Raw genomic sequence first — 21,229 nt, forward strand, 5'->3', positions numbered from 1 at the left:
TTGTGTTATTCCATTTATATGAAATGTCCAGAATTGGCAAATCCACAGACAGAAATCCAAAGACAGAAAGTAAATTAGAAAGTAAATTAGTGGTTGCTAAAAGATAGGGGGAGGGGAGAACTGGTAGTGACTACAGATATGTAGTTTCTTTTTGGAATCATGGAAATGTTCTGTAATTAGATAGTTGTGATATTTGTATGACATTATGAATATGCTAAAAAATACTGAATTATATACATTAAAATGGTTAACAGGGTGAGTTTCAAGTTTTTTAAAAGCTGTGATCTTTGAGATGATGAAAGAAAGATAAAGATGGTAACAGAATATTCTTGTGCTATTCTGGGAGTGTATTCTTGGGGCACATTCAGGTGGGATCTTCTGAATGCTCTAGGACCTCATTTTTAAACTCTTTACACATAAGGATCTCCTATGCAATCTACAATCCACAAACCTGGGGTTGCAGGATTCCCAGGCCACTTGCATTAACCCTCACCCCCATACCCACCAGGAGTCTGTGGCTCACAGTCTGGAACACTTGCTCCAGAATGATTATGTCAGCAAGCTGATTTTTCTCCCCGGACATAAGACCGTATGGTACTGTTGGTGTGACCGTATGGTACTGTTGTTTTGGTTTTAAGTATATAAAAAAAAGGCGAAGTGATTGTACCAATTCACTTTTATCCCTATGAATCCACCCAACACAATGTCATCTTCTCAGGTCACAATGCCAAGCACCCAACATACATGTACGTAGGCAAATAACCAGGACAACTGCTGAAACAATGGAATCCTCTTGATTTTACTGGTTAGGGTTGAGCTGCCAAAGGTACTGGGTTTTCATATACAGTAACAGCCAACTTGTTTGTGATCAGACTTCCAGTGACATCAACCTTCTGAAACATCTGTGAACCCAGGGGGACATGGGGAAGAAGCAGCAGGCTCAGAGCCTCCTGAGAACAATGGCCAAAAAGCCCATGCATCCCTCCTCGGAAGCAAAGCCAACCTGACACGTATGTAACACTGAGTTTCCCGGCTTCCTCAAGAAAACTTCAGTTTTTCCCTGGAGGTTTCCATCAGAGAGCCGGAAGTGAAGAGCAGAAGACTGAGAAAGCAGGTTAGAAGAGGAGGGATTGGCAAGAGGTGACAACCCCAGAAACAGATATTTCCCCCGTACTGTACAGGAACACATTTTGTATCGTGTACACAACATAAAGAACGGCTAATGCTGTTTTAAGAGTACGGCCGGGGTCATGTAGTATTGGGGTGGGGGGTAAAAGTTCCCAAATACCACCATTGCCCCCAGACAGCTTCACCAATAGAGCAGACAGCAGTGCAAACCATCAATGAGAAAAGCGTTAGTCTGTGAAAGGCAAGCCAAGCCCTGCACATCTGGATAGCGCTTGATGACATCACTGCACCACACCAAGGTACAAAAGGGGCTGATGTTTGTAATGATGACCATGACTCATCAAGAAAAGGTTAAATACTCTCCAGTATACTCTGTTTACTAAGGCAGGGAAGTGTGTAATATATTTTAGAAAGATTTCCCTCAAAAAAATATTAAAATTGTATAGATTCAGCACTTAAAGGGTTAATCCTCTGTTATCTGAATATTTGCGTACATTACCTCATTTTACAACGATGCTAGTCAATGAGGCATGACTTTTTTTTTTATAATCATTAGTATCAAATTATTGGCACCATTCAGGTTTAAGGATAGGGACAGGAGAGCAAATTATACAACATAAAAATACAGTTCTGATACAAATATACGAGATCAATTCCACTTAAGTGGTCATAAGAAATGGATGGACATTTTACACACAAGGAAATACAGCTAGTAAGTCACCACATGGAAAAGTGCTCAGCCTTGCTAGCAATTAATGAAATAAAACCACCTTTCAAGAAACAACTATACGCACTTATTAAACTAGGAAAAATAAATAAAAATGGCACAACCCAATACTGGCAGAACTATTGGTAAATAGAAATGCTTATACATTGCTGGTGGCATCATAAATTGTAGAGGGGATTCAAGCATTCAGAGAGGATGGGGGGTTGAACTTGATGGCCTTTAAGGTCTTTTCAACCCAGAGACTGGATCTTTCTAGAAAGCAATCTGGCAATATGAAACAGCTATAAAATACCTCATGCTCTTTGACCTTGTAATCTCTCTTTGGAGATATTCCCAAGGGGAGAATCCAAAAGAAGGAACACTTTTTACAAAGACATTCATAGCAGCACTATTTATAAGAGTGAAAAGTTAGATATAACTCAAATATCTAGTAATGGCAAGAAGTGAGGTTAATCATGTTACATGGATACAAAGAAATCAAAATTGGTGAGAGCAGGATCAGTGTTGAAAAGAGGAGCTGTGTGTTAGAAGGAAGTACTCAAAGACCATGTACACACTGACCATACTGATGTAAAAATGTGGGCATATTCATTGAGAAAGCATGGGAAACATTTCAGAGGGCTAGTCTGTGGTTAGGGGGTTCTTAATTATTCCTGCAAAGTTGTTCAAGTGCATAATAAAAATTTAAAAACACATTTCTTGAAACTATATAAAAAGAGAACAAAGTTTCTTCTGGTCAAGTTTCTATCAACAGGACATGAGTTGATCAACTTTAGAAATAATTTTCCTTTATGGAACACCCAAATGAATCCTGATATCAAGTCACTTTGTAAGGATTTTTAGACAATTTAAACTATAGTCTTACTTTGGGTTCAATAATAAATTTTATATATCCCCAATAATATCATATACCATAAGTTCACAAGTTAAATTGTATTTCAGATTAAGCTGAAGCACCTTCAGCTCTGGTGACTGCAACTTTCCTTTTTTAGTTCACCTACTTGTGTCTGAATAAAAATGAATGTTAAAGACTTTATAAGATCTGTGTATTTACCAGTGTAAATGAAAAACCAGCAGTAAAGAATTATTCTCTCATTAAAAATGACTCTAACAAACAGTCAAAGCTTGGTGCAAGTGTCAATCATACAAAATCACATGGTTGAGATTGACAGCAAAGGATTCCGTGCCATATTAACCCCTGTGGTTATTAATATATACACACAGGTACTTCTGAAAAGGAATCCTGGTTTTCCCATCTTTCTTCTAGGCTTACCAAATCCTGTCTCAACTACACTGAGTAGCAGAAAAACTCTAATACTCAGGAGACATAAAATATCTTTTCCGATAGAAGTCAAGCCAGGAGTTGGCTTTGACTAACCACAGAGACCTGGGCCAACAGAGCACACATTTGTATGTCGTGCTAGAGTGATCACACAAAGCCCGAAGAAAGAAAACGGACAGAAGGCACCATGCCATCCTCCAGGCACCAAGGGGAGAATTTCACAGTTCGGTCATCAACAGTCTTTTCATCATTTTCTCTCTCTCCAGTTCCTGCCGGAGCGTCTCTGCACTGAAAAACAATAAGGTGACAAAATGGTGAGATACACGCTCAAAAACGGTAAGAGCAGTCTCAGTTTAAATGTCGTCTCCCAGATTCTTTCCCAATCTGAGTTCTTGACTTTCTCTTTCGGGCTCCTTAAGGACCCCCTACACTTGCTAGCATTACAGTGACCTGAAATAGGCTTCCTATAGGTTTCCCCCACCAGACGGAGGCTTCTGAAAGCACCGCTCCGCAGGGGACTGACTGTTAGATATGCCATTCCGCTCTGAAACCCTGGAGCCTAGCACAGGATCTGGCACATAGCAGCCTCTCAGTAAAGGTCATTTAAACGAATGGGAAAATGTCCAGGGGTTAGATTTCTTTAAATCATGTTTTCAATTGGTTTCATGTGCACTTTCTCCCAGAATTACCTCCAATGTTTTAATAAATAAAATTGAATTGAATACATAAAATTGAAGTAAAATTGGCTGCTTTAAGAGGTTGCTGCTGAGTTCTTGGCCCTCGAGCCCAGTTGCCTATCTATGGAATTTATCTCCACTGTTTAGGTGCACGCATACACACACACACACACACACACACACACACACACACACACACACACACGAAGTACACGTCTTGAAAGGCACAATCAATTTTTTAAATAATTTCATTCAGAGTAGAAAGCAATGTTTCTACTATGGCCAAGAAGGCTTTACACAATCTGGCCCCAGTTTCATGGGTTTCCTCTCCTGTCGTTCACTACCTCTGTGGCTGCACCAGCCCCCTTAACTCTTTCTTAACCATGCCAGGCTCACTCCACCTCAGAAGCCTTAGCACCAGCTGTTCCCTCTGACTACTATACTCCTTTCTCAAATACCTGCAGCCTGCTCCCCTCACCACCTTCAGCTCTCTGCTTAAATGCCACCTGGGTGAGACCATCCCAGCATGCTCATGGATTTATGTTTCTCCCTAGCACTTGTCACTATCTCACACACACATACACACACTCATTCAATGTCTCTCTCCCCTCCCCCAACACTAAATTGTAAACTCCGGAAAGGTAGCACTTTCATCTGTTTTGTTCACTCTACAGTCCTAGCACCTAGAATAGTGCCTAGCCTTTGACGACATTTCAATAAACACCAATATTCAGAGAATATTCAGAGAATAAATGAATAAAAGAATGAATAAGAGAGTGGTAGATGTCACAAACACAATGCACCTAGTGCCTGGTTTCCTGTCATCAGAGTTATCTCCTGGTACCTGCTGATCTGACTCACCTGGCCACTGGAGAAACAGGCTTCCGAATGGTGTAGATGGTCTGCACTGTGGAGACGGTCTCTGTCAAAGGCCTCAGGGTTGCTGCTGGAATCAGTGGGGAAGACTGGCCAGGACAGCACTGTAATTTACTGTCTCTAAAGTCTGCCTGGAGAGGAAACAGAAAAGAGGAAATCAATCTCAGTTTGGGTTCCATTTTCACACTGTCAGCTGCTCCCTAAGACTTACCACACAGTCCCTGTTATTTTATTTATTTAAGAAATTTTATTTATTTATTTATGGCTGCATTGGGTCCTCATTGCTGCACACGAGCTTTCTCTAGTTGCAGCGAGCAGGGGCTACTCTTCGTTGCGGTGCGTGGGCTTCTCATTGCAGTGGCTTCTCTTGTTGTGGAGCATGGGTTCCATGCGCATGGGCTTCAGTAGTTGTGGCACGCGGGCTCAGCAGTTGTGGCGCACGGGCTTAGTTGCTCCGCGGCATGTGGGATCTTCCCGGACCAGGGCTCGAACTCGTGTCCCCTGCATTGGCAGGCGTATTCTTAACCACTGCGCCACCAGGGAAGCCCAGTCCCTGTTATTTTTTAATAATAGTTAATCAACTACCATTTATTAAATGATATTGCTTAGTGCTAGCCGCTATGCTAAGCACTTGACATTCATTACCTCTGGACAATCTTAGAGGTAGAGGTCATGTTTCATCACATGTTAGACACCATCATTTGTAAGATGCACCATTTTTGCCCATGCCACAGAGAAAGAAAAAGTAACCATTCGAACTCTGTCATGTACACTATTGTAATAAACATTCTGATTTCAGAGATGTTAGAAGGTGGAAAAACGCACATCTTGGAACTGACTTTATGGAAAAGGAAAGTGAGGCTCAAAGAGGTTAAGTAATCTTCCCAAGGTCACACAGTTAGTAAGTATTAAGAACCAGTATTTAGAACCAGGGTTGGCTGACTTCAAAACTGGTGTTTTTTACCATTATAACACTGGTTCCCAAAGTATGGGCCCCAGACTAGCAGCATCAGTACCATCTTGAAACTTGGTGAAAATGCCAAGTCTCAGGCCCCAACTAAGACCTTTGGAACTAGAATGTTTGGGGACAAAGTCCAGCAATCTGTGTTTTTACGAGACCTTCAGATGATTCTGATATACGGTAGAGTTTGAGAACTACTGGTCTAGAGTACACTGCCTCATTTGGAGAGGATAATTTATTGTTGTTTTCATTACAAAGCAAGATATGCTTATTACTTCACATAGGAAACTCAGAAGATATATAAAAGTAAAGAAATGAAGTAATTCCATAATCCCTTACTATCACTGTCAGTGTATTTCCTCATAGCGTTTTTTCTATGCATACTTTTTTGTTTGTTTTATAACCTGTCAGTAGTACCAGCTATATATTTTATAACTTGAGTTTTCATGCTAGTTCCTGGCCCTAAACTTGGAGACATTTTTCACGTGGCTTTCTAAAGAAGAGGTTTTGATCATCAAATGAGCAATCTATTTCTAGTGATTAGACAGATGATGAGCTGTCCCTCCTAGGGAAACATGGAAAACCACAAAAATACCAGGTGTAGTTGTAGTTCGGTAAGGGTATATCTGGCTTGAGCAATGGGGAGAATCTTATCTTTGAGAGGTCCTGAAAGACTACTACTGAGAAATACAAGCCCTTGTTTGTTTTACAAGTGCCTCTAGAGAGAGAACTGACCTGGCCTGGGCTGGAGCAACGCCAAAGAATTGACCACGAGAACAGGAGCATCGTAGAGTGGCTAGCATGTGATGTTTGCCACAGGGAGCTTTCACAAACTTTGCGCTGTAGTGGTCACTTGTGTGGTTCACCAGATAATCCTGGCTCATCGATTTCCATGGTAGGATTACACTTCCCCACCCCACTTTGAAGTTAGGCATGACCACGTGCCTTGTTTTGGCCAAAGAAATGTGCTGCCATGTTTTACTTCCATGCTTGTGTGTGATTTGTCACCTCTTTTTTTTTCACCTCTGCCACTGTGACTAGCACTGTTTCAGACGGCAGCTGCTCCATTAGCCTGGGTCCCAGACACAGAGCAACACAGAGCACAGTGCATAGCCCACCCCTGACAGACATGCAGCGTGAGTAGGAAATTCAATTTGTCATTTTAAAGCATGACTTAGCCCAGCCTTCCTGATACAGGAGCTGGGGTAAGAAGTTATTTTGTTGTTTCAGTGAAGTGGGTGGAGGTTGGGCTTTTGATGCCAATTTTGATCCTTTCCGGAAAAAAGAGGGAAATTTACACTTACATACAAAGGCAAAAGTGGGTAAAAGTACCAGGGCCTTAGCATGAATCAGGGCAGTGGCACCAGACTTTATTAATAGTCATTACATTCTTTACTGCCATGCACTCAAAGTAGAAAAAGAAAGAGCCAGCTTCACTTAAGAATGACCTTAGGGGGGCTTCCCTGGTGGCGCAGTGGTTAAGAATCCACCTGCCAATGCAGGAGACACGGGTTCGAGCCCTGGTCCGGGAAGATCCCACATGCTGCGGAGCAACTAAGCCCGTGTGCCACAACTACTGAGTCCGTGCTCTAGAGCCCATGAGCCACAACTACTGAGCCTGTGTACCACAACTACTGAGCCTACGCTCTAGAGCCCGCGAGCCACAACTACCTAGCCCGCGTGCTGCAACTACTGAAGCCTGTGCACCTAGAGCCTGTGCTCCACAACAAGAGAAGCCACTGCAATGAGAAGCTCGCGCACCGCAAGGAAGAGTAGCCCCCGCTCGCTGCAGCTAGAGAAAGTCGACTCGCGGCAATGAAGACCAACGCAGCCAAAAATAAATAAATAAATAAGAATGACCTTAGGGAGCAGTGAAAATTACTATTATTAAATCTCAACCCTGAGAACTTGTCTTCCTATTTGTTGAATGAAGAAATGAATGAACAAACTTCTGCTGGAACAAAGCAGGTAGCACAGGGACAGACCAGGTTAGGCAGAAGAACATGGGACAGAAATCTGACCAGAGCCAGGCAGGGGCCCTCATCTTAGACAGACCAAGGCCCTGGGCTTTGAGTTAACAGGCTCAAATACAAGACAGAAACTGGTCTCAGGATTAAGCAAGGAGCCTGGTTGTTGAAACCAGACCCAAGGTCAATGCTGGATCAACGGCCAGAAAAACTCTGTGTGGAGTTCCCTGGAGCTGCTGAGCTCCCCCATGACTGTGGTCAGGATAGGTGTGGAGGCCTGTGGAGAGGGCAACCCTGTAGCAAGGTCAAGTGTCTTGACCTTGGAGGGGAGGAAAAGATAATATGACACAGGGGGGTAAGAAAATTAGGAAGCTGAAGCTCATGAATTTGACTTCTGTTACCATCCGGCTGTTAGTAGCTCCCTAATTATAATCTCCAGTCTAGTCCTGTCTCCTGATACAGACTTGGATATCCAGCTGCCCATTCACTGTTTCCATTCAGATGTTTCCAAGGCATTTCTAACACATCATGGCCAAAGGCAAACTCATTATCCCTCCCAATCCACTCTTCCCTAAGATTTCCTTATCTTAGTGAATGGACCCACTCTCCATCCACATTCTGCAAGTCAGAAATCTGGGAGCCCTTTTTGGCCCTCTCTCTCCCTCATCCAATCCAATTCCTTACCAGCCTCTTTTTTTTTTTTAAGATTTTTTTTTTGATGTGGACCATTTTTAAAGTCTTTATTGAATTTGTTACAATATTGCTTCTGTTTTATGTTTTGGGTTTTTGGCCACCAGCCATGTGGGATCTTAGCTCCCCGACTGGGGATTGAACCAACACCCCCTTGCACTGCAAGGTGAAGTCTTAACCACTGAAATGCCAGGGAAGTCCCCCTTACCAGCCTCTTAAATATCCCCCTGATCTGTGCACACCTCTCCACCTCCACCATCAACACCTCTCTGGATCACACTCTCTGCCTTCTCTCCCTTGAACTACTGTCCTAGATTTCTGGGCTACTTCCCTGAGTCCACTCTGCCTGAACCCAGCTCTGCTCCCACTGCCATCACAGGGCTCATTTCCAAATGCAGCTGCCCTGTTACTACCCTGCTCAAAGTCCTTCAAAGGCTTCCCATTGCTCGTAGGATCCAGATCAGGGCCCCTCCTTTGGCCTACAAAGCCAAGCATGGTTTTGCCCTATAGGGTTTGTCCCTGCTTTCCTCCCCTTCCTCCTCTCATGCCTCACACCCTTGCTCTCTGCCTTCTAGGCCCACTGGCCTTCATTTCATTCCCCTGAATGTGGGATGACTCCTCTGCCCCAGGACTCTGGTTCATGCTGTTGCCCCTGCCTGCTCCAGCTGCCTCAAAGCTCTCTTGCCCAGTTCTTAAAAGTCCCAGCATGGTTTCTGACATTGGCTTCCTGCTCCATCTTGGCCCCCAGCTTTTCAGGAAGGGCTTCCCTGGGTGTCTCGCAGCACTGCCAAGGCTGGGGAGCAGGCCAGAGTGCCCGCCACGGCCAGCAGAGGAAGTAGAGCCGGAGCTTCCAGCTGGGGAGCTGTGCCTAGCCCAACTGCAGGGGCCAGATGAATGTCGTGGCAGCAGCACTGAACCGCCCGGCCCAGCCCCTGTGTCTCTGCTCTCTGGCTCTTAAAAGGCAGGTTCTGGAAGCAGATCATGACCCTAGCATGGATTGTTCTAGAAACATGCTTTTGTTTCTGCATGGACTGCTGAACACCTTCCCAGTTCTGTTCATCCTCCAAAACATGAATCAGCCGCTGCTCACACCCTCCCTGTTCATGCGGCCGGCCACCTCAGGTAGCGACCGTCACCTAACCCACGAGACTGCACTTCAAGCTACCCCTAGGCCACCTCACAGGTCCGCTAGACTGGCCGTTGGAAGGAGCCTCAGGGACCACTTGGTTCTTGGTTCTAGGAATCGCATACTCGGATCCCTGGGAGGAGGAGAGGGCGAGGGGAAAGAGGAGGGAGCCTCTTCTGCCCACCCCCATTTGAGCCTCCCCACTTCTGCTCAGTAGATGGTGAGCTTCTGCAGAAGCTTTTAGTTAAGGAAAAAAAGCTGAGTAGCTGAAAAGAATCCTGAAAATCATCGAACTCTTTCATTTTGCAGATGAGGAAACTACATTTAAATGTTTAAACACATTTCAACAGTTTGCAAAGAGTTTAAATAAGCTGCTCGGCGACACAGAGAGCCATGGTAACGGGAAAGCCAGTTGTCATGACTACCTGCTCTTGTTAAGCACACCACCTGCCTCTCCAGCATTGAGAAACGTCGTACTTGACATTTTTGGGGGTGGTCTGTGGTCGGTAAAGTACTTTCAAGTTCTTGATCCCTTTTGATCCTTGCCTCAACCAGATATAAGGAGGAGGATGTTCTTATTACTATTTCCACTTTAAATAAGACGAGACTGGTGCTCAGAGTGGTAAAATAACTTAACCTAAAATCTTAACCATTATCAAGATGCAGATCCAACCCAAAAGAATTAAAAACAGGGACTCAGACAAATATAGGTACCTGCATGTTCATAGCAGCATTATTCACATTAGCCAAAAGGTGGAGACAACCCATCAACGCCCATCGATGAATGAATGGATCAACAAGTTACGGTATAAAAGTACAATGGAATATTATTCCTCCATGAGAAGAAATGAAGTACTGATATATCTTACAGTGTGCATGAGCCTTACAAACATTATGCTAAGTGACAGAAGCCAGACACAATAGGTCACACAGTATATGATTCCATTTTTATGGAATATCCAAACTGGGCAAATCCAAAAAGACAGAATGGTGGTTGACAGGGGCCGGAGGGAAGGGGAAAATGGGAAGTGACTGTTTGATGGGTATGAGGTTTCCTTTGGGGGTGATGAAAAGGTTTTAGAATTAGATAGAGGTGGTAGCTGCATGACCCTGAATGTACTAAATGTCACTGAATTGTCACTTTAAAATGGTCAATTTTATGTTACATGAAGCTCACCTCAATAAAACAAAACTAGAAGATGCAGACCCCCAAGCCCCAGCTCCTTCCCAGCCTCACAGAGTTCACAGTGATCAAAAGAAGCTATTGGGGGCTTCCCTGATGGTGCAGTGGTTGAGAGTCCGCCTGCCGATGCAGGGGACGCGGGTTCGTGCCCCAGTTCGGGAGGATCCCACAAGTCGCGGAGCGGCTGGGCCCGTGAGCCATGGCCGCTGAGCCTGCGCATCCGGAGCCTGTGCTCCACAACGGGAGAGGCCACAACAGTGAGAGGCCCGCGTACCACAAAAGAAAAAGAAGCTGTTGGCACTGCTGGCTGGTGAATCACAGGAAAGCACGCCACCTGGGAACAATATCTCGAAACACAGATCTGTTTTCCGGATCTACTTACGGTAAACTGTGGCCCTGTTATGAAAGGATCAGGAAAAGGGGTCACTGTATCAGCCGGGAATGTTTTTATCTTCAAAAAAGAGACAGAGAAGAGTGTTACTAGAAAACAAAGTTTTGAAATCTTTGGCAGTGCATTTTTAAACGGAACTGAAGGTTTCAGGGGGACACACACCGAGCCTTCATTACTTGTTGAAGAAATACACCAAGGGTCGCTAGGAGTGTTGCCCAGCGCTCGTAACTGTGCCCACTGTTGTGCTATAGGGCCAGGCCGCTGCAAGGAAGACAGGCTGGAGTCTTCCTCGCCCTGACCACGACCAGGGCATATAATGAGGCAGGTGAGGGCTCCCTGGGGGCCTGCTGACGGCTCCCCTGCAGCTCTGGAGAATGGACTAGAGGCCGCTGAGAGGGCACATCTGGGAACACAGTATATCAGAGTGGACAGAGTACCAGGAGGCCTGGATTAATCAGGCCAGGAGAATTCCCTGTCCGTTCACTTTAGTTGCTGGGCTCCCTGTAAACTCCGGGCCATAGAGGGAAACCTCAGGGAAACCCATGTAAGCATGGGAGAATCCCACCACCGTGGCCTTGGGAACAGAAGGCATGGTGATCAGAAGTGCCCCGTGCTGGGGTCTGAAAGAGGGTGGACGCCCCGGCATGATCAGGTAGGGCTAAGTGGCCAAAAAGAGCCTTTGCTTCCATTTCTTTCTCTTGGGTCATTTCATCTTTGGCCTCCTGGAGGCCTTGGAGGATGGGGGGCGGGGGTGTGTGTATTTCTTTAAGCTGGCCTAGAGGACTGCCAGCAGGCCCAGGGTCCTGACGACTGTGGCACTAGCTTTGTCTGCAACCCACAGGGGCACAGAAACTGCCTGCTGGTGAATGCACATTGTGCCACCCGCCACCAGAGGGCTGCAGCCAAGACATCGAGGCCACCACTCCCTATGCGCCACCGCCTTAGTGTCTCTGAGTCTTGCCTGCGGACCCTGGAGTAGCTACCTGATGGCCTTGAGTCATTCTAATGGAGGGTAAGGTAGGGAGGGTCAGGAACACATCAGACCAGACCCAAATCTTCTGAGGGATCTGAATGAGTTGAGTAGGTCTCAACTCAACGGATCTAGAAATGACAATGTCCTTGCAGTGGGCACTGAGATGTCCAGCCCAAGCCTGCTCCCCTTCCTCAAACTCTCCTTAGTCTCTTTAAATATCTCAAAATTCCCAGGGACTCAGGTGCCAACTCGGGTTGCTGGTAGTGACTGCCTGCAGCATAGCAATAGAAGGACTGGGGGCAGCCTTTCTCCTCACAGGGCCTAACGTGGTGTTCTGAGACCAAAAGCAAAGTGAAAGTAACATACAGATAAGACTCAGACCATCATGAAATAAAAGGGGAAAAGAGGATTATTACCGCTATTAAAGAAATGTGAAAGTGGGCCACTTCAAAGAATTATTTTATACCTGCTCTAAAGAAGAAAAAGACATTCCAACAGTTACACTCTGGGTTGCCGGGCTCTGGCAAAGCACATTCACTCTTCTGATGATGGCGCTGATGGTCATTGGTATCACACCACTTTAGAATGACTTTAGCAAAGCCAAAGTTGCAATATTGAACCCAGCAGGGTCTGGCCTGAGAAAATAAAATACCTGACACACAAGCTATATGCGTTCCCTCGAATAGTGACAAACTGGAAACAAAGCACGCGTCCTGCAGTAAAGAGTTCGTTAGGTAGATGGCGGACCATTCACTTGATGGAATATACAGTATGTGGTACCAAGAACAAGCTAGAAACAACAAAACATTAAGCAAAAAGAGGAAAACAGGAGATGATATGAATACTCTGATTTAACTATGTAAAATTATGAATGAATACAAATAACTATTAGAAGGAAACATGCAAAAATGAAAAAAAGTTGTGCTAGGTTGGGATTATGGGTGATTCCCTTCAAGTCATTATATAATTCTCATATTGTCATCTTGATAAATAGCAGGAAAACACAAGTTAAAAGCTTTTGTTTTAATAGAAATGCAACTAAGAATTTTTCTCTCTGCGGAAAGCATCTATCCTCAGCACGGCTCGAGGAGAACAAACTCTTCACGGTTCTTGAGACCTAGAGACGAAGGGGCGGGATCACAGCCGTGGGTCCCAGTTTGACCAGGGACGGCTGGACTCCAAACTCTGCAATCATCCTGGAGCGAGAGCCCCTGCGGCCCCAGGCTCCTCCGGAGGTCTGGTGCTCGTGCACACCCACGGGCTGCCTCCTGGCGGCTCCTGCCCGCCTCACCTCTCCTGGCCGGGCCCCTCTCCCTGCCAGGGTACCTACCAGCCTCGTTTTGATTGGAGGATGCATGCAAACTCCAGTGGTCTCTTCCTTCATGGGGAGAGAGAGTGGAGGAGAACAGCGAGAGTGGGCACAGTGGGGGGCGCTGGCGGGCTCTGCCTGCTCACGAGGAGAGGAGAGAAGGGAGGGGAAGGAGAGAAAGACAGCACAGTGCAAGATGGATCTGTGGAATCCAGACAGCTCTCAAGCCAGCCTCACCCGCAGCCTCCTTCCAGCCTCTGGCCACCTGGCTTCTGGTCCCTCCCTCTTCCCTCCTCTCTCCACCTTCTCTCCTCCTCTCTGGCCCTCCTCTGTCTTCTCCACTATCTGAGCAGAACGGCAGATCAAAACCCATTGCTGGTGCTGGCAGGTAGGGGCCCTGTCCTGTGCCAAGTGCACAGGACCGGGGTGCTGTTGAGGATTCTGAAGCATCGCCCAGGCCAAGCCAGAAAGAGCTCAGATGAATCCGTGAAGCCAGCCATGAGGGCAAAATGAGCAATGGCCACATACTGGAGAGTCTTTGCCTTCCATGCCCCATGGCCTCCTGAACTCTGCTAAGTAAGGGCCCACATTGTAAGTGGCTAAGTGAGTAGATGCCCAACAGAGAGCTACAAGAAAGAGGTACATCAGTGAGGAGGAACACAGAGTTTACCATTGAATCTGCCATGGCTCTTTATCTGTGTTCAGAAAATATATTGGCCGTGACCCTCCTCCCACATCTATGGACCCAGGCCTTGGCATCTCATATTGGCACTGGGGGGTGAGGGGACTTGCCGCTTAGCTAGGAGATACCAAGCACTGTGAGAAAATGCCATGTCATTTGGGATACCGGGTTCCCTGGCCCCAGCCCTAAACAGTGCCATGCACCCAGCAGAGACCCAACAGCTTGTACCGGTGAGGATGAGAATGGTGAGGGAAGAATGCTCTGATGTCAGGGGAGGGAGCCACTGACAGGGTCAGTTTGGGTCTCAGGAAAGAACCATTACTCCAGGGAACAAATACATGCATCTTTTAGCTCATGAGCGTTTTCTGAAGTAGCTGGTATGATCCTGCCATAATGAATCCAGTAGAGCCTCTGGGAAAGTTTCACTGAAAAATTATCAGGAAAGTTGTTGCCTTCTTCTCCATCTCCAAATTGATCTAGCTCCATCCTTTTTACTATTGTGCTGTCCTAGATGATCTCCAAGGGGCTTTTACAACCATTATTTACGATGGTCTCCACGATAGCCTTGTTTTACTATTCAGACGTGGGAGATGCAGAAATTGCATTTGCAAAGTCTAAATCCATGGGTCTAGACCCTCTTGTTGACTGTTTCTAAATCCATTCTTCAGAAACAAGGGAGTCCACATTAGTCCCCTAATGTGCAGTTAAGTTTTCCCACCCTACTTAAACTCCCCCTCCCGCTCTGGTCCTCAGGATAAATGTTATGCTCTATAAGATGCTACTAGGGCATAAATCACCAAGAAACAAGGACATTCTGCCTTGAGGCCAAAATGTGTACTGGCCACCAGTGTCTGTGCTGAAGATTATAATGGATGACTTAAAGCTTTGCCCAGCATTGGACTTTTATGGTAAAGAAAGGTTGGTCCATCCCACAAGCATCTCTGACCTTTCTAAATGGAGATTTAGATCTCAGATTTGAAACTCAGATTTCTAAATGCATCTGAGCGGATTTAAACAAAAGAACATCCCTGGGGCTCCCACACTTCTGACTTGTAGTAAATGAACAGGATTTCACATGCAATAGGATACTATTTTGAAATACCATTTATGTTTTCTCCTGGTATTTCCTTTCCTCCTTGGGTCTTTTCTACATTTAGGCACCTAGGTTCTATATGGCTTTTGAGTTCCAAAATCTGACTCTCTGGGGAACAGAAAGGTTTTGGCATAGACAAAAGATGGTGAAAATGTGTAAGCCTTCATCCAGATAAGAAAGGAGATTGCCAGCTTGAGGATAAGCGAGAGAAGTCAGAAGGAAAGGGAGAACGGGTAGACATTAGTGAGTGCTGCACAAAGGGTCTCTGGGCCCCCCGTTCATAGGCAGAGGCTGGGGGACAGGGATTAAAGAGCAGTGGGGACCTGCACCCCTCTACTCAGGTAGAGATGGGAGAGCAGAGCAGAATGGCTGTGTGGTTGTGTCCAGCAGATACGGATTCACATCCCAGCGGCACCGCGATCTCCACCCACCCAAAAGGGGCATAAGTGAAGCAGCGGGTGTCCCAGATGTATCAGCAAATAGGTGACTTCACGAACTAAAGAGACTTCCGTCCCTCTCCCCGTGCCCTGAAGAACACGGATGAAACCCCAGGAAGACTGAAGAGGCACCTGATTTGACTTGAGCTTAAGCTTCAGCTCTCCTGCTAGAATGAGGTTCAAAATAAAAACTAAGTTATTGAGGCAAATGGAAACTCAGTTCTTCTGACACCCAACCCAGGGCCCATTCCGGGCCCTACACAACCTTCCTCTGGCCAGGCCATCTCCTCCCTGACACATGAACTCCTGACTAATGTCCCCTGACCCAGACGAGACCTGGATTATGATGCTCTGCAGCTGGGTGAGTGGTTCTTGCAGTACAGGGACCAGGGAGGGACACGCCCCAAAGAGAGAGCATCAGAGACACAGAAGGTATGGGTGTTCACGGTCTGCGTTACCTGGGGAAGGAAGCTGGCATGACTGACCTGGAGTAGAGGGTGGGACTCTGCATCCCAAGGTCAACATGATTGATGTGTCCATGTGCCCACCTTCTAACACCCCACACTCTACCGACACCCACACCCCCCTGCACACCAAATGAGAACACCAGAGGGAGAGTGCGTGCTGTCTTCACTCACTTGCCTTCTTCCCTTCCCATCCTCACACCTGCTTCCCTCCCAGGCAGAAACTCTTATCTGATCTTGAAGAGTCTACGATGCAGATTCCAGGAATGGGCAGACAACAGAGCTGCAGAGGTTGTAGGACTTGGATTGCTACATTGAGCTACGTAATAAAAGAGTTGGGGATTACAGAAGAAAAGAGTTGGGAAAAAGCAGGGGATGCTACAAGAGTGAAGCTAGAAAGAATGTTTCTGTGGAGAGTTTGGGGATGTAAGTCCTCGGGGAAGTGCAAGGTGCAAGAGAATTAAGAGAGAAGCAAAATGAGATTCAAGAACTGTTACCAGGAGGTGTTCATTTAATCTTCTTTCATTATCTTAAGAGACGCCAGTTAAAGACTGAATCTTTTTTATCATTCTTGGCTGTTTGGACCGTGTTTCATTCCATGCAGAGACTGGATCATAAGGGTAAAGAGACATTAAGGGTTAAACTAGCTCCAATAGTGTCTTGGTTTAATGAAGGCAAGAAAATCTGTCCCACTCCTCTCTCTCCAGCTCCCTGTCCTTCTAGCTCTGGCCTGAGGAACCAGGGCAGGGACACAGCTTTAAGACTTTCTTCCAGCCCCAGACCCTAAGTCTAGCCTTCCTTGGCTGTCTTTAGAGACACAGATGCCACGCCCCCCATCACCCTAACATCAAGGGCAGAAAGGGCTGCAGCTCGCATTTCTTTGATGCTGGGAAGAACAAATGGAGGAGATGGAGGTAAGAGGACCAGACAAAGGGAGAAGCAGGCTGCTGGAGTCCCTCTTCCCCTCTAGGACGCTTCGGCACTCATGGAGATAGGTCTCTGGGGTGAAGTAAGGTCAAAGCCAATGATGCCAAGGAAAGCCCGAAATACTAGCCCTCCAGCATACCTTCTGTGTGCACGTGCTCTGTGAACATGCACTTGTGCCTCAAATCCGCACAAATAAGAAGAAGGACGCTTCATCTTGAAAAAAGGTATTCACTGCAAACTTCAGCTGTGAAGTGGGCAGCTGTGTCTTGTACAAAAACCTCAGCTGTCCCGTGGCTGGGCAGTGCAGCACCTGGACCCTGTTTCAGAGCTCGGTCAGAGTTGCCCAGAGACACAAGCAAAGTGTCCTGGGGACACGGAATAAGCTCCCTGCTGTTGGAGGGGTGCAAGCAGAGACTGGACAGTAACTTAGTAGGCATTGGCACCTGAGATCAGGGGACCTCTGGGTCCCTGCCAGATGCTGCTTCCTTTCTAATCTCAGTCTGTTATGCCAAACACAGAAAAGGTGAGGCAGTTAAATCCACAAGCTGGATCTGCAACACAATGGTTTTTAAGGGAATCACATCACTCCTGTCAAAGCCATGATGTATTTTTTTGTAAACCAACCCTAGTTCTCAGATCCACCAGACCTTTTAAATAATAATAAATAATCATTATTTTGCTCATGCTGTACCTTCTGCGTAGAATGCTTTGGTCCACTTCCTCCATCTGGCAAACTCCTACTCATACCTTAAAACCCTAGCAACATGAAGCCTTCTTTTTCCTAGTGCCCCCAGACAGGGTTAGGCACAGGGTCCCACAGCAGTAGCAGTTTATACAGACTCTCTTAGAGTGTTTGAAACACAGCCCTTCTTCCAGGCATTGCTCTTCTCCAAAATGGTAAGTTCCCTAAAGAGGAGTCCAGATTTAGTTCAATTAGATGCAAAGGGCACCAGAGAAAGAGCCAGAACATCTGGGCTCCAGCTCCAGCTTGGTCCCTGGGTGATTACCCCACTCTGGGACTCAGTTTCCCAATCTGGGCAAAGGGGCGATGAGGTGTTTCCGGGTTACCCTATCTTGGCAATCTGTCTAACAAAAAGGCCATGAATACCCAGCTCCATTTACTTGAGCATGGGAAGGAAGTAACTCTGCAGGTCCCCGAGCTGGGTGTTGCCCACTGTCAGTTCTCAATCAGTTTATCTGAAGGCGCTGACTCGAAGCTCTCAGACTGTACCAGCTCTCCAGAAGAGAGGTATAGTTGCATAAATCACAGATGATTTCCTTGTGCTAGCTGAGGCAGGAGCAGTGATCATTCCTAAAGCCTGGACAGCATTTTGCCTCATTTGTCCCCTCTTGAAAGCCTTCCAGAAATCCTTCCCATCCACCACACCCTTGTCCAGGGAGCCAGTCCTGAATGACTCCCACTTCTGGCTTCTCCCCAAGCATCTTCCACACGTCTCTCCTGTTGATCCTGACCCTTTACCAACCTGAGCCCCCTCCAGCCTCTAGCTGCCCTATCCATTCCCAGAGCCTCGTACGCAGCCAGGCGCAGAGTAAGTTCTCAGGAGACAGTTTTTGACTTGGCTCACGTTTTGACTCACATGCCAAATTCGTGCACCATGATTTATGCTCCAGTATACTTGGGTATTAGGCTGAGCCCAGCCTAAGATACATCCAATTTTGCCTGTGTCATCTAATCACGTTTATAATATCTTATACACATTTATGGTGTTTTATATGTGGGGCTCTCTCTCTCATGTGATCCTTACAATACTCTTAGGCAGACAGGGCAAACAACGACATCCTCATTTGACAGAAGATGGGGCAGCCACTATCCAGTGACAAGGCTCTTAAGGTGAAGAGCGGAGAGTGGAGCCAGGTCTGGCCTGCATGACTCCTGGCTCAGTGCTCCCTTCCCTGAAAGGGCTTCCCACCTGCAGGCATCCCAGCCTGAAGGAGAGACCTCTATGCAGAGGATGGAGGATGGTAGGGAGGCACGAGGGGCCTAGAAACCTAGGTGAGGCCTTGAGCTGGTACTCTAGGCCGGAGCATGTTGTTGCAGGAGACAGCAAGAGATGTCCCAGGGCGGGCATGCATGGCGGGCATGCAGCCCAGGAAGCCAAGAAGCCGAGACGGAAGCACGGAGGAGCAGCAGACAGGCAGGGTGGGGCCCCTGCAGCCACCCTCAGAGGACAGGGAGCGCGGCCCTCCCTCGGGGGCTCTGTGAGGTGGAAGGACCCGTGATGCCTGAACCCTGGAAGAAAGCTGATCCCTGAGCCTCCAGGCTGTGCGCAGGACAAGAGGAAGAGCCTTCCCAGCAGCGATGCCCACCTCTGTCCATCCGTCCCACTGCCAAGGTGTTTCTATGGTCTGTGGCTTTTCTGGTTTTAGCAAAATGGGAAGTTTACCAGAGGAGTGGCTTCTGTGAAATCCATCAGCAGATCACCTGGCTCCAAGGTAAAGGCACCTCCTCGGTCAGAGGGGCTCTACAAAGGTAGACAAAAATATCCCAGTTAGCGCCGGCTCTGGACTGACAGTGGAATTTCAACAGAAGATACAGACGGTCCTGACCTCTCTCCTCTTCCCCTTTTCTAACACTGAACTCGTTATCATGCCAACCCCCACCAGAGTTCTCTTAACTCAGTAGTGTACAAAATGTTGACACCAAAGCCTGAGTTTTTCTGAAATCTTAATGGGTAGAAGTAGGGTATAGGGTGGAGAACTGTCTTTTTTGAAGCTGCAAACAATTTTTCTTAAATGCTTTGACTGCTCTTTGACTGGCCTTTGGGGGGAAAACACTTCAAAGACTGCTTTGAATATATAAACAGAGAGTAAAGACCTCAACCTGGATCAAGACCTCAAGGAGCTGAACTCATCTGCACAATAACGAGGAAGAGCTTTATGGTAGGAGAGTGATTTTCAGATGGTACCTCTGAAAATCACGTTCATTTTTTGGGAAAATTTTTTTTTCGCCTTGCCTTGGGGGTATCTCAGCAGCATGGGGGGCCTTGAAATCCTCTGTGGAAAAAAATAAGTCGCATTTACTTGGTGCAAGCAGGACCCTAAGGAGAGAGATGGCCAGAAGAGGGAGCCTTGTGGCTTCTGGTACGATGTTGCCTGCATCTCCACTGAATTCCCTTCTGTTTAGTAAATGTTTTTGCGTGGTTTTAACCATGGCCTGGGATATACAGAGGAGCCTGTGTCCACACTTGGGACAAAGCAGCGCTAGGGACTCAGCACAGTGGAGGGGAACCCAACTCCAGTTCCCAGGAGGTGATCTACAGAAAAGTGGGGAGCCTCAGTCTGGGCCAGTCACTGGCTGAGGGATCCAGCCGGATCCTGCTGGACACAGAGGTATTCCCAGAAACCCCGGGAAGGGACCCTGTGAAAGACTGGCCTCAGTCATACACGATGCGGCCTGGACCATTGTTACTTAGATGCTACCAGGAATCATGATCCCTGGAGCTACAGAAGCCTCGGGCATCCTGTTTGCACAAGCACTTTAATCTCTGCTGGACCCATGAGCTGGGCATCGTAGCAGATCTTATTCTCTTTTTTGGGAAGAGGAAACTGAGGCTCGGAGAAACAAGGGCTGTGGAGTGACTACTTGTTTCAAGCAGCCATAGGTGTTTGAAAGGAGCAGTTGGGCCCCAAGTCTTGGCCCCCAAGACTCTAAGGTTCCAATCTTGCATTAGGGGCCCCACCTCATGCACACAGTGTTCCTCAGCGGGGTCCACAGACCAAGCAACCTTTGACTCAGCATCTGCTTGGAGAGCAAGACACGTGACCGCCTTGGGACCAATTGCTGAAGAGTGACCACAGCTAAGCGTCACTCAAAGGAAACCAAGAGAAATGTCTTGTGCCTTAGTTACAGCCCATTCACATCATTGGCAACTTCCTGAAATTTCAGAGTGACAAATAGAATAATATTTCCCGCTTTCAAACTGTTAACACAGGCTATCCCATAAAAGGAATGGGATAGGGATACCTCTATGTTTTTATTCCTCCAAATTTTCCATTATGGGGGATAAAAACCCATTTCTTGCTTTCTGTCTTCACAGTAGAGTAACAGCTTTTGCAGGGATGATATTCTAAAACTAAAATTGCCCTCAAAAATCTCTTAAATTTCCCTTCAAGTACGGAATACATGCTTTTATATTATACCATTTGTCTCTCATACGTGGTTATCTTTCAGGGACAGGTTATATAAAACACATGCTTTGGTGGTTCTTACTGTAGCTTTACGAGTGCACAGACTTGATGATGCAAAGTTTAAATGCATACAGATGCCACACACAATTTATGCAGAGTTCTCGGCAAGTATAGCTACTCCTCAGGG

At 46.7% G+C, this 21,229-nt stretch overlaps 1 protein-coding gene across 4 annotated transcripts in view; it reads right to left on the reverse strand.

Moving 5' to 3' along the window:
* Window positions 1–21,229, reverse strand: part of EPB41L4B (erythrocyte membrane protein band 4.1 like 4B) — a 144,247-nt gene continuing 123,018 nt past the window's right edge. The window contains exons 22-26 of one of the 4 annotated variants that reach the window (XM_019946442.3): window positions 19,299–19,376; window positions 13,312–13,428; window positions 11,000–11,068; window positions 4,676–4,821; window positions 1–3,425 (exon numbers count right to left, since the gene is read on the reverse strand). In XM_019946442.3, coding sequence (XP_019802001.1) covers window positions 3,356–3,425; window positions 4,676–4,821; window positions 11,000–11,068; window positions 13,312–13,428; window positions 19,299–19,376 — 480 coding nt within the window. In that variant the 3' untranslated portion in view covers window positions 1–3,355. Of the gene's footprint in view, window positions 3,426–4,675; window positions 4,822–10,999; window positions 13,429–19,298; window positions 19,377–21,229 lie in introns of those variants that run through there. The other 3 variants (XM_019946440.3, XR_012332629.1, XR_012332628.1) reach the window with 3 other exon arrangements.

This window comes from Tursiops truncatus, chromosome 6 (assembly GCF_011762595.2).
Source record: "Tursiops truncatus isolate mTurTru1 chromosome 6, mTurTru1.mat.Y, whole genome shotgun sequence".
Taxonomy (NCBI): Eukaryota; Metazoa; Chordata; class Mammalia; order Artiodactyla; family Delphinidae; genus Tursiops; species Tursiops truncatus.